The sequence below is a fragment of the Cheilinus undulatus genome, linkage group 9 (assembly GCF_018320785.1).
Source record: "Cheilinus undulatus linkage group 9, ASM1832078v1, whole genome shotgun sequence".
Taxonomy (NCBI): Eukaryota; Metazoa; Chordata; class Actinopteri; order Labriformes; family Labridae; genus Cheilinus; species Cheilinus undulatus.
Genome location: NC_054873.1, coordinates 5,794,529 through 5,807,784, shown reverse-complemented (window position 1 = coordinate 5,807,784; position 13,256 = coordinate 5,794,529). Strand labels below are relative to the sequence as shown.

The following is a 13,256-nucleotide window of genomic DNA, read 5'->3' as shown; positions in this document are numbered from 1 at the left end:
TGGGGAAAAGTGGCAAAAAGAAGTTGTTAAAATGTTAAAAAAAATGTTAAGGTTAGACATAAATGTTTGAAATGTTTTGTGTTTTTTTTTTTTTTAATTTGAATCCTTTTTGTGGGTGGGGGTCTTCTTAGGGGAGGCTCACTCTCCCACGCTTTGAAAACCCCTGGTCTAGAGAAATCCTGTACTGAGCTAAGAGGCTAGCTGAGCCTCTTTAACAGATTCCTCATTTTGTCACAAACTACACTGAAACAGTGATGCATTCATTCAATCAACATTTGAAAAGTCAAACTTGTACCAAATGAAGAGCCATTTTGGAGCCAAAAAAAAAAAAAAAAAAACTGTCAAAGGATCTAGATCTCAAAAAAGAGACTGATTTCCCATCAGAACCAGTGAGATTGGAGGTTGGTGAGACAAAAATCAGCTAAGGAAACACGGGTAAGGTCAGAGGTTAACGTGCTAAAACATGCTAAACTGTACTGAAACAAACTGGATTGGAAGCTATTCTTAAATTCTTGCCGGCTGCAGTTTCTCTCTGACTTGTTATAAACATTTAAAATGGTTTCTGTGCATTTCACCACTGACGTCATCTGCAAAGAACCTTTATAAAAGCCTTAAAAAGCTTCAATAGAAAATCATTCTCATATACTTGAGAAATACAATTTTTAAAGTTTTGATGGTTTAAAACATTTTAAATATTCCCGCTCTATATTTAAGATACTGCATGGGCTTTCCCTGCCACCCTGTGAGTGAATACATTAAGCTGAAAGCAGTGGCACAACCAGCAGGATCACTGCTAGAGGAGACTGTGAATTCTCCACCTTTGGTCAGACTGTGATCTCAGATAGGGACAGGAATATCTGGAACAATCTACCACCTACAATACAGGAATGCCCTACATGTGCCACCTTCACAACCCATCTGCTGCAGCACGTGCACTCATATATGTGCATGTTAACACTGTATCAATATGCATCACACTGCACTTTATATAATTCTGGTTTTGTCCCGTGCATGTTTACATATGTCTGCATGCACTGCACCAGTCTGCTTTGTGTACTATAACTACCATCTGTTTTTGCTTTGTCAGTATGTACAGTTTTTATGAGTGGGGCAGATGTCCATGCTTCACCTTTGATGCAGCATTGTGTTGCTGTCTCTGTCCACCCTTGGTGGCAGAGGTTGGAGTCATTAAGAATGTTTTCAGACCTGCTTTAACTGCTGTAAGCTCCTTCATTTATACTTTGTGATACTTGACTCGTGTCTGCAGCACAAATATCTAACAGACACGAGTCTGCCGTCTGCTGCACACAGACTCAGTCGAGTTTCTGTAAAAAGCAAACAAAGAGTTCTGCTCCTTATGTAAAGTGTCACGTTAGCATGTTTGTGATGATTTGGTGTTCGATCAACAAAACCTGATCAATGCTATGTTGTAAAACATCTCTGTGCGACGTCGTCATGCTGCCTTAACAGCTCCAGATATAAAGCTGAGTATAAGCGCCGTTCACCAACAGACATGTCCGGAAAATAGCTCAAGTTTACTTTGTTCAAAAGGCCACCAAAGGTCAAGTAAGTCAGGGAATTAGACCATGTACACTCCAATTAAAGCCAGGGTCAGGGAACAGGTCAGACAGGCAGGAAGGAGGCAGGGAAACCAGGCGGATGCACACCAGACAGTGTAGTAAAGACTGTTAAATAAAATGATGGTGATCATGGAAGCAGGAGCACTTTAAAATCTCAAATCTTACCAAGTAATTGTCCATTTCAAGTCAAATATATCTCATTAAAAGGCACAGTGACCCGGAAAGTCCTGAGAAGAATCTAATTTCAGGATGTTCCAAGCAGGCCTGAATAGCCTGTGAGGAGGAAAATATTTGCTCATTAGTACGCTTACTTGGACAGCTAAGTTGAGCGATGGTTATAGTTTGTAAGGTTCAGTATAAAAGCACGGATGGAGGATCAGATTATTGACAGGAATATAATCCAACAACAGAGGGAGGAAATATTCCCCTTCTTCATGCTGACCTTCTGCATCCCAAACCAAATAACCAGTCTGTTATCAAGCAGCAAACTCCTTTCCTGCCATCGTCCTTCATAGTTACTCTCATATTCTTTATTCAGTTGGATAACACAACATTATCTGCCAGTCTGTTGCCATCATTTACGATGTTCTGTTTCCAGGTCAAGCCTGCCATCGGGGCTGTGAGTTATGGACCGAGTCATACCTGATATGTGGATTAACATCATGTCTTGCTCTAACTGCATGCTCAGCCTTTCATTATGGTATTATTTGTTGCATTCAGTTACATCAGGTTGCATCAAACATCTTCTGCAAAACTAAACTCCTCCTTTCCCTTTATCTAACCGTAGAAATGTTGTAAAGCATATCTGTAATTACGATTGTTAAGAGTAAATTCAGCTTACATTCATCATGTTTGATGCCCATTCTTGATATATTTTCCTTTAATTACGAAGAACATCGCTTTGTGTTCCCCTGGAGTGTTTTCTCCCTCTGGGACTGGCGGCCATCTTTAATGAGATTCACATACCGCTAAATGCTGACAGATGTTTCTTTATTTTATTCTGCACAAAGAATGAGCATCTCTAAATTACAGAGTGATCAATCACAGACATAAAGATATCTGTTTTATCTCGCTGATCTTTGGATCGCCATCATATTTACTATTAGCATGTTTGATCATCCGGAGCCTGCTTTTTAATATCAGTGTTTAACATTACCCTCAGATGTAAAACAGTGATACTCAATGTGTGGCTCTTTTGTGAATATTTTTGGCCTTTTTATGTCTTAATTTTAAATATTATTCTCCCAGAAAACCTTAAAGGGAAACCTTTTTGCCCTTATTCACAATTTGTTGCCACTTTTGACCTATTAGAGCTACCTTTTGCCATTATATACTACTTGTTTCCTATTTTTTGCCCAATATTTCCACTTTTTTTGCGACTTTTTTTTCAATTTTTGCCACTTTAATCCAATTTTTTTCAATTTTTCCCATTTATGTCACTTTTCACCAATTTAAGCTACCTTTTGCCATTAAATACTACTTGTCTCCTAATTTTTCTTCCATGTTTGCCACTTTTTTTTTCCATTTTCTTCCATTTTTGCACTTTTACAGCAATTTTCATCCATTTTTTTGTCATCAAATACCACTTGTTTCCTATTTTTTGCCCATTTTTGCCACTTCTTTTTGCAACTTCATAACCAATTTTTCCCATTTTTTTGCCCATTTTAGCTCTCTTTTGCCATCAAATACCACTTGTTTCCTATTTTTTGCCCATTTTTGCAACTTCTTTTTCCAATTTTATCCAATTTTCCCATTTTTTTGCCACTTTTTGCCCATTTAAGCCCCCTTTTGCCATCAAATACCACTTGTTTCCTGTTTTTTTTTTGCCCATCTTTGCTACTTATTTTTTCAACTTTTATCCCATTTTTGCCCTTTCTCACCACTTTTCATTGATTTAAGCTACCTTTTGCCATTACATAGCAGTTGTTCCTCGGTTTTTCCCCATTTTTGCCACTTTTGACTGCTTTTTGCCCATTGTAGTCGATTTCCACTCATTTTTGCCACTTTTGACCATTTTTGCCATCTATAACTTATTTTCTTGTCACTTCTCACCCCTTCTTCTACTTTTCTCCCCATTTTCGCCCCTTTTCACACATTTTTGCTGTTTTTGACCATTTTTGCCACCTTTATTTTATTTATAATGCTAATTAAGCCTTTTCTGCCACTTTTCACCACTCAGACTGTGGCTCTTGCAAAGGTATTTTTCAACAATTTGGCTCTTTGGTTGAGTAACACTGGTGTAAAACAAACTTACACTCAGCATGTTGGTGACCAAAAAAGAGCAGCATCCATAAATAATGGCAGCATACATCTTCCAGGGTTTTTGTCTTTGCATTAATTATATTTGTGAAAATCAGACCTGATCAACAACACCTAATACAGTTATGAGGAATTTAACCATTTAAGTGCCAGTATAAGTGCAAAACACTGAAGATGTGATGTAAACAAGGATTTTTTATATACTATATGCAAATTGATTATGTTTTTGATCAGACATAACTTGAATTTTAATTAATTATTATTTATTTTAATTTTAAGATTTTAATATAAGTCACGCTAAGGTGTATAGTGGCCGGAAATGGCCACCACACATAAAGAGAAATAAAAGAAATATTTAGCATAAAAAAAGCCACTTTTTTCCATTTCTCTCTTTTTTTGTGATTAGACCTGATCATAAATATCCAATATTGGCTGATCCATAAGGAATTTACCCCCTTCAGTGTTAGTTTAAGAGCCTAAAACCCTGATTTTAGTCATTTGATTTGAGTAATTTGTGTTAAAAACATAAAAAAGGTATAAAATATCTGCTGATATCAACACAATGCCACTGCAAATTATACAAGACAGAAGTGACTGAAACAGACTTTACACTTAAGACCCTCATGCACACATGAGGATGTTATGTCTTTTGGTTTCCTCCCCTGTTGTTAGAATTCCTGGGATGATTGTCTGGAAAGTTGTAAGTCATTTTATTGAAATGTTGGAAGTATTGGCTGTTTGAATATTTTTTTTGGGGGGGGGGGGGTGTTTGCTTTAAAATGATCAAGATTTTTGGTATTGTCTTTGACATTTTAGACTATTTGTTTGGATTTTAGGCAGGAAAATTTCCAAGAAATTGTTGTTAAAGGACAAGGCTTATGTTTTAACTAATCAGGTCCCACTAATCCCAAACCGTTAATGGGAAAACAAAAAACAAAACAAAATCTCATGTCCCAGGTTGACTATGATAGTATAAATAAGTGTCACAGTGATAAAATTTGCACTTGGGGATATTCTTTGCAAAACAACATGTTTATGATCGATATGGAGGTTGATGTTTACCATGTAAGTGTTGGTCTAAAACATACTATAGTTCATGTTGCATTGTGGGAAATGTAGACCAAGTGTTTGAAGAGCCTGACCCACTTAAAATAGCAGTCTCTCTGCCTCAAACCTGACACGAGTCTGTTTATTTTATTATTGCTATTCATTATACTCCTCATCCTCTTCTTCATCACCCCCTCCTCTGTTTCTCTGTGGGCCAATCAGAGGACAACATTATGGAAATGTGAGAATGTCCTATTTCTTTATAAATAGACTTTATAATAAGGAGGTGTGAACAGTAAACAAAACCTGATGCTAGACTGAGTTTTGTTTGCTTCTTTGATTTCCTCAGCTAACTCTTTTTCTTCCTTTAGAGTTCAGATGTGAACATTTCAGAAAAATTCTGAGCAAAGATTAAAATAAGGGCAAAATCACTGTGGGGTTAAAGAATGAAATAACATATTACATTAAAGCAGCAGCCCAATTATCCTAACCTTAGCACCTACCTGTTTTCACAGTGATGTAAAATAAGGACAGTGATGTCACTGTGAATGTTTCATTTCAGTTTAAAAACTCACAGACAAGGAAAAACTCCTTTATTTCTGTGGTTAAAGGGTCATTCAGTGTTTTTGGAGTTGGGTTGTATGAGGTACTTGGTGATAGTAGTGACATTAGCCTCCAGTGATTTCAGAGAGCATTGCCCCCTCATACAGGATGGGCTTGGTGAAAGGATACACAGCCACACAGCTCTGCATAGTTTAGTTTTATTTAGAAAGATTAAAAATAAACAATGCTGGCTCAGTCATAGACTATCAAAACAAGCTTTGAGCTCACACATTGTTTTCATGAAGGAAACGTATTGGCCAGACCGTTGTCTTTCTAATTATGAACGATTAGACGAAGACTGCCACATCCATACACGACAGCCTCACTTAGAAGTCACGCCATCTTTTAGTATATGATGAGACGTCATTGGTTGTGCTGTGAATGGAGGGACCAGCAGCTCCCATCTGGTCAGATGGATTTCTTGCATGTTTGATATTTTGTTCATACAACTCCAGACTCCCGTGAGAGCTGAAACGTGCAGAATAAACTATTTTGCTTTTTCTCCCTTTGTAATCTGTCAGAAAACATCCTAAACTACCATGACAACAGCTGGAATGACTTTCTGATGCCCCCCCCCAACCCGGCTATGATAAAGGAAATAAACGATCAGAAAATACTCCTACCCTCTGACCTCCAGCTGACACGGATGGTGAAGCTGTTTGTGTGTTTGGGATAGAGAGAGAGGATATGACAGGAAACACTTCACCATCAGTGTGTGAGACTTTTTAAGAATGAAAATCCATGGATTTCTGTCTGCTCAACTTCACTTGTACAGTGTGTGCACTCAGGTTGACACAACCATCAGACTGTATAGTGTGAGCACATAAATCGGATGCACAGTATGAGTTGACATTCTGCCACGACTGCCGTAGGGTCAGCTTGAAATCGTGCAATGTATACCCAGCTTTACTTTCCCTTCCTTTTCTGTTTTGTAGAATGACTACTTGGGAGCTCTAGCCTTCAGTTGGATATATTTATACATTTTCAAAACACTCTTACCTGGAGGCATGTTGCATTTGATTTCCACCATGCAACTCTTCTGGTTGGGGTCCAATTTATCTCCAGAAAGTTGAAGCAGGTCCACTAAACACTGACGTTTAGTAAGGCAGGGAACTCTGGAAGGGGAGTGATACAGGCTGCAGGCGTCTGTGAGCTGCTATTCTCCATCAGAAATGTCCTGAAGAAGTGTAGTGAAGTCCCACTCACGACAACAGTAGCTCTCTTGGGCATGGGCTCACACCTACAATTGCAATATAGTGCCAAACACAGAGGCATTCTGGGTGAAAAAGCTTCAAAAAGGTTTGATTTAACATGCAATTGCGCCGACATTGTTACCTTAAACTCATTATAATGCACAGAAGCTGCACCCATCTGCTATACATAGCATAGCTTCTCCAAGTGCGTTCTGTTTAGACTTGCTGAAATCTCTGGAGGCTAATGCTGCTACTATCACCAAATTCAAAAACACTGGAATGTCCCTTTAAACAAATGAGGTTACCTTAAAGAAGTTTCTTGATTTCCTAAACAATTAAAAACAGATTTGAATCCAAATAGGAAGTAAAATTAGTTCAAAGGGAAGAGTTTGTTTGGATAATCTAGTCGAATAGTCACTCTCAGAGAGAACGTGATGTTCTAAAGATTATCCAGGAGAGATGCATTTCAGTGGAAAGTCTGAGGTTTAGTCACTCTCTGAGAACGGCCTGGAGCCAAATTAGAAAAAAATCAATTCGCTCCCTGAGGATTGAAAAACAATTTGTCAAAACATTTCACTTAAGAAATGATGTATAGTAGCATAAACAGCATAACAAACCAGTCTGCAGAGACATTTTAATGAGGTATTTAATGACAAGCGGATATTTTCTAACAAAAGAAACTTAAAAAGAAAAAGTATAATAAAGCGAAGCCAAAACTCAGGAGGAAGTGAATCGCTCAGCGGGGAGTCATTCAGAGATGGAAACAAACAAAGAGGAAATAAAATAACCTGCCTGTCTGTCCTGTTCTTCTTCCTCTTCAGTTCGCATCGTGTGGAGTCGACAGTGGTGTGAGATGACTCCATGTTTGGACGATGAAGGCTGTGATCTCCTGGTCAATCAGTCGGGCTGGACCTGCACGCAACCAGGGGGGCGGGTCAAGACCACCACGGTGAGAGGATCAGACCTACATCTTTATTTGGAACTCCCTTTGTTTTTCCCCAACACTGATTTTTTTGGGGAAAAAAAGGAATAAAACACATTAAGTAGATTTACTAGGATTGAAATAGTCTGGTTAAAAATGGTGGCATGCTAAAAGGACACAGCTTCTTAGCTGTGTGCATCCATCCTCTGTGTGCTCTGGATGCTGCTTGTGGAAAGTTTTTGCATCTATTTAAGGCTTTTTCTCATGGATTCGGCAGTGCTGCTGGTCATTGCTGAGGATGTGTTGTCTGTTTTCATGTGTTTTGTCTAAAGCCCACTGATGACGGACACCACATTGGAAGTTCTGTCTCAAACTGTCAGGCAGTCATGGATAGAGATGAAGCTGTGGTTGCCCTTTAGCTACCAGCTTAGATGAGCCTGTTTGCAGTTCTATAGGTTTGATTCTCTGTAAGGACCTAAGATTGACCTAACCCGGCCTGTGCCCAGAGTCTGGGTAAGACCAGAATCTGCCTTTAAATGTGTCAGCTAGGGATGTAACAGTATTAAAGGTCTCATATTATGGAAAAATCACTTTTTTAGGCTTTTCAAGCAAAAATATGTGCCCCTGGCCTGTCAATCCCCCCAAGAATCAGAAAAAAACATTCCCTCCCTCCTCTCTTTCTCCACCTTTAAGAAAATGTGTGCTAAAACAAACTGTTCTCAGATTTTCCCCTCATGATGTCATGTGGAGAATTAGCCCCACCCCCAGATTCAGTTGGCCCTCCTGCTTTGAAACGAGATCCACCCTATTTTCCTGATCTTCCTCTCAGCTGGAAGCTGCGAGGAGCAGCGAGTCGTAGCCAGCCAATAGCATGTAATTTAGCTGGATGTCAGCTGATGAGAGGTCTAGACAAAGATGACATTAGTGTCTAGTGTTATATCTAGTACATTTAAGTGGGAAAATTATGCAAAAATAAGACTTCAGGAAGGGGTGAAATACATGGAGGCATTAAAACTCTTGGGTTTGGGCTCAAAGTACTGGTGTGGAGTGCCTCAGTTTAACTGCACTGTTGGATTATTCGACATCTTTTAAACATGCACAGTCCTATATTGCTCCCCCTGTGCTGTAACTGTTTTCCATATATAGATGAAAAGCAACACTCTTCTACCATCCTACATCTGTAGTTCAAAGACAAATCTGTCACAAGCTTCATTAAAAGGCTGAAAACTGTTAAACTGTGAGAGGAGTCAAAGCTGGAAAGTGTAAGTGCCCTCCATTACATCCTTTCCTCCCTCTTTGTCTTTAATCTCAATCATAGATCTAATCTTAACAGCAGCTTTTATTAACATAATAACATCTTCTAACGAGGACGCTGCTGGCCATCATTAAAATCACAGCCTGATTGTGTGTGTGTGTGTGTGTGTGTGTTGATTGAATAATTGCTACCCATGAGCTCTCTCCGATCCATCTGCTAGCGTCTCTTCATAGCAGCTGATTAACTGGAGTTGTTTCAAAAGCCTCTTCATGCCGCAGATAAAAATCGTCACATCAACCAAACCTCGTTCAAGATTTGATGATTTTTATAAACACTCTACTCTTCATCGTCTTTCTCTCATGAAATTTGACCTGGGGGTTCATAACACAGTGGCCTGTCCTACAGAAAACATAAATTCAGATCTATTTTCACTTTACAGAATCTTTAAGGTCAGAGCTCATGATACAACAATAAGAAAGAGACTGGGCAAAAATGGCATCCATGAAAGAAAAAAATGCCAGAAATGGGAACATTTGTATTTGTATTTAGTATTTATTTTACTTGAAATGACAGGGTCAGTATATATTATTAAACACTTACATGTAAATATGTAGGATTATAGCCAATGGCTAATTTCCATCCTTTGACCCTGGGCAGGTTGATGTTAACAATGTACAATCAATAAAACAGAGGTACAATAGCAATAAAAGATAAAGAATAAAAGATGACAGATAATAATGAAAAGTACAATAAACAACCTAGACGGACAAACTCATGACAAATCAGAAGAAAAAGTGCATGAGTGCTAGAGTTTTAAAGTGCTGTTGTATATTGCACGTTGCCCTATTGCACTTAATTTGCACAAACAGACGTGTGTGTGCAGGTGTTATTGCACTGGTTAGCATACATAGGTTTAATTATGTACGCACTATATCACAAAAAATGTGCATACATACATTTATGTAAGCATATAAGGTCACTAGAATGGCTAGTCACAAACAAAATCCCCAAAAACCAATTACATAAAAAATAGCACCAATTACATCCAGTACACTTGACAATACACACCAGTAAATCCAGTCATTCATTGTGACTGCAGCTTTGATTCTCCAGTAACCACATTAAAATGAAAATGGGTCCAAAGTTGGAAACGAGGGCGAAAAGCTGGAAAAAATAGGCAAAAAAAGTGAAAAATGGCCAAATAAAACATTTAAAGCAGCAAAGCATGGCCTAAGGTGGCATGGATGGGTTGGAGGCGATGTTCCCTCTACTTTTCAAAACTCCTGAGCAGACATTCGACTACCCTGAGCGACTACTTCATCAACTATGGGCGAAATCTGACACGTACGCTACGTCCACATGGCAGCGCCATGGCATCACCTCTCCAAACTCAAATATCATTGACAAATGATATCAAGTGACTGTAACTATAATGATTAACAATCACTGTTCAAGTCATGAATTTCAACATTCATTCATTCATTCACAAGTCACTCTCAGTTTTAGCTAGCCACAATTTTGATGTCTGGAAGTCCTGTTTTTTTAAATCAAGGTTTACATTTTAATGATTTACAATCCTTTGAAATGCAAAAATAAACTGTGATTCTAACTTACAAGCATTTGTGCACAGGTGAAAACAGACATTAACAAAGTTTGCTGTTGCATATAAAAAGGCAGAAATGTGGAACGTCTTCGATGTGAAAAAACTCTCGCTCTGTTCCCTTGCTTTATCAACCTTATCAGAGTAAGGTCTCCTAAAGGACTTCTACCTGCACATATTTAACAGCACATTATATGAAATGTGTCACACTGTTAGAAACATCAGGGTTTAAATCATTTTATAACAGGTCCATTATAGGAGATCAACTCTTTCCTGGTCTCATTGTTGAACATTTTGGCCAGCTTCATAAAAATAGACATCCATTTAATGTAACAAAAAATATATATTTAACTATTTATTAAGATAATAGATTATTTGAATGTGTAACATTAAGTTAACTTGTAGGAAAGATATAATCAGCTGATTTACTCTCATTAATGTTATAAATAAAATGATTAAAAACATAAATTTACAGCTTTACTCTCTTCAGCTGAAGTCTTTTCTACTCCTGTAGACGTTTTCTGTTCCTGCTCCTGTCTGCCTGTTTCTCACTGTCCTGCTGACCAGTTATCAGGATGTAAGAGATTTTTATAATTTTTTAATTGGTTAATTATCAATGTACAGTAAATCTGTAATATGTCCTGCAACGTGGCATGTATCAAATGTTTTGATAATGAGCTCAATACTAATGTTTAATCAGTCTTTGTTGTCGTGATAAAGAAGTAGAATGTTAATTAAACGATCATTTAACAGTCTGCAGCTCTCTGAGGAGAGAGAGAGCTGTTATTCATATGGACAGCACTGATGCACGTATGCGCCAGAGAGGAGCTTTAAAGCAGGAGAAAAGTTCAGTTCTGTGTTGAATCATTTTCTCCTCTGCACCACCAACATGTTAGCTTGTGTTTGTCTGTCTGCAAGTGGCATTAGTGTCTGTGTCACTGTGTGAACGGCATGAAGCCAAAAGCGTCTGTGCAAATATGCATGACAAACACACCGATACTCGGCCATATGGCAGTTTTTGGGAAAAAATCCTCCCTTTATGTGTAAATCAGTTATTGAAACAACCATCCAGTTCCCACACACACTGGCAATAAGAGCCAAGCACAGTTAGAAGGAGGTGGAGTTTGTGACGCTCATCAATTCAACTCACTAAAGCGCCTCACTGAGGAACCCCAGTGGCTGGAATCCACCCACATTCAGCGGCTGTCGATAACAGGCCCTGCCATCGGAGTGCCGGCTGTTGCATTATATGATAGCCACACTTTACATCTCTCAGGTATGAGGCATCCATGGAGGTAGAAACCCTAGGCTACAGTACCAGCTAGGCTGCGCGTTAATGCGCCTTCGATCACAGCGCATATTAGAAAATAACAGTGAAAACTCGTCTAGGATATTTGAGTGCGCAACTTTTTTCCTTCTGCGCAGAGAGGTGGAGAGCAGTGCGCAGAAAACCCCCTTAGAGGGAACAGTGGTTGGAAGTGACAAAAAATTTCACGGGTTGGCAAAAAAGTTTCAACAAAGGGGCAAAAATGGATAGAAATTGCCCCAAAAAGGCTTAACAGTGGCAAAAATGGGCAAAAGATGGAATAAATTGGTCAAAAATAGGTAAAAACAGAAAAAAAATGAGTTGTAAGTGGCAAAAATTAGGTGGGAAAGTGGTGAGATGGGTTTAAAAGAAGCACAAGTACATAATTCTGACATCAGAACCCAATGACACCTTTACAACTGTAGCTCAGTTTCTAGCACCAATGCTACTGATTGACCACACATGTTCTGATTTTGGGCTGATGTGGGCTCAGCCAATTCTATGGGCAGGCCTGGTAATTATTAATCTGATTAGTCAGATTCTTCAAATCTCTTTTAGTTTATCTTTTATAACTTCAATTAATAGTCCAATCAAAACAAAAGGTCAACTGATGACCTTTAAAGCTAACAAAGCACAACATCCTGATGAGCCTTATTTACTCAGTAAGAAAAATATCATCACAGAAATGTTTGGTATTGATTTCAGAGATACAGAAAATGAATAAATAATACAAACCATAATTCAAAAAAGTTGGGACATTGTATAAAATATGAATAAAAACAGAGTACAGTGATCTAGAATTCATTTTCAACTTATACAGTATTCAGTTAAATACAGCAGAAAGAGAAGACATTTAATATTTAAACTGATAAACTTTATTGTTCTTTGGGGTTATGCACACATTCTGAGTTTGTTTCCTGCAACACATTCCAAAAAAGTTGGGACAAAGCCTAGAAAAGACTAGAAAAGCTTGTTAAATGCTCAGAAACACCTGAAACATTCAGGCGATAGGCTGACTGACTTGTGTAAAGTGACAGTAGCATGAATGGGTATAAAATGTGCTCTCAGATAAGTCCTTCAAAATCAGCGATAGCTCAAGGTTCTCAATGTTAAAAAGACTGTATGGAAAACCAGTTTAAAGGAACAACATTTCTTGATAGAAAAACATCATCTTTTCACTGTTAAAGATTGTCTTTATTTTGTTTTCATGAAATATTATGACAGAGCATTTTTGAAGACTAATTTGATGGGGGAAAAGTGTGTTATAATAAACTTAATTTCATCCCAGAGCTTGTATTCCAAAAACCCACAGGCTGTTTGTCAGAGAAACCCACTCAATAAGAACTTCTTAGTTGGTCCACAAAAATGTCCCTTCAGCACATAATAGCACTAAAATATAACATTTCTAGCAGGTTATATCGGCAAATGGACAGCCTCAAAAAGAAACCCTCTGACTGTTCACTTCTGGAGGCCTAAAAATGAATGAGACCG

At 38.2% G+C, this 13,256-nt stretch overlaps 1 protein-coding gene across 1 annotated transcript in view; it reads left to right on the top strand.

The window, feature by feature from the left end:
* LOC121515445 (chemokine-like protein TAFA-5) overlaps positions 1-13,256 on the top strand; it is a 110,738-nt gene that overhangs the window by 65,182 nt on the left and 32,300 nt on the right. Inside the window, exon 3 of the mRNA XM_041796220.1 lies at positions 7,504-7,631. Coding sequence (XP_041652154.1) covers positions 7,504-7,631 — 128 coding nt within the window. The remainder of the gene's footprint in view (positions 1-7,503; positions 7,632-13,256) is intronic.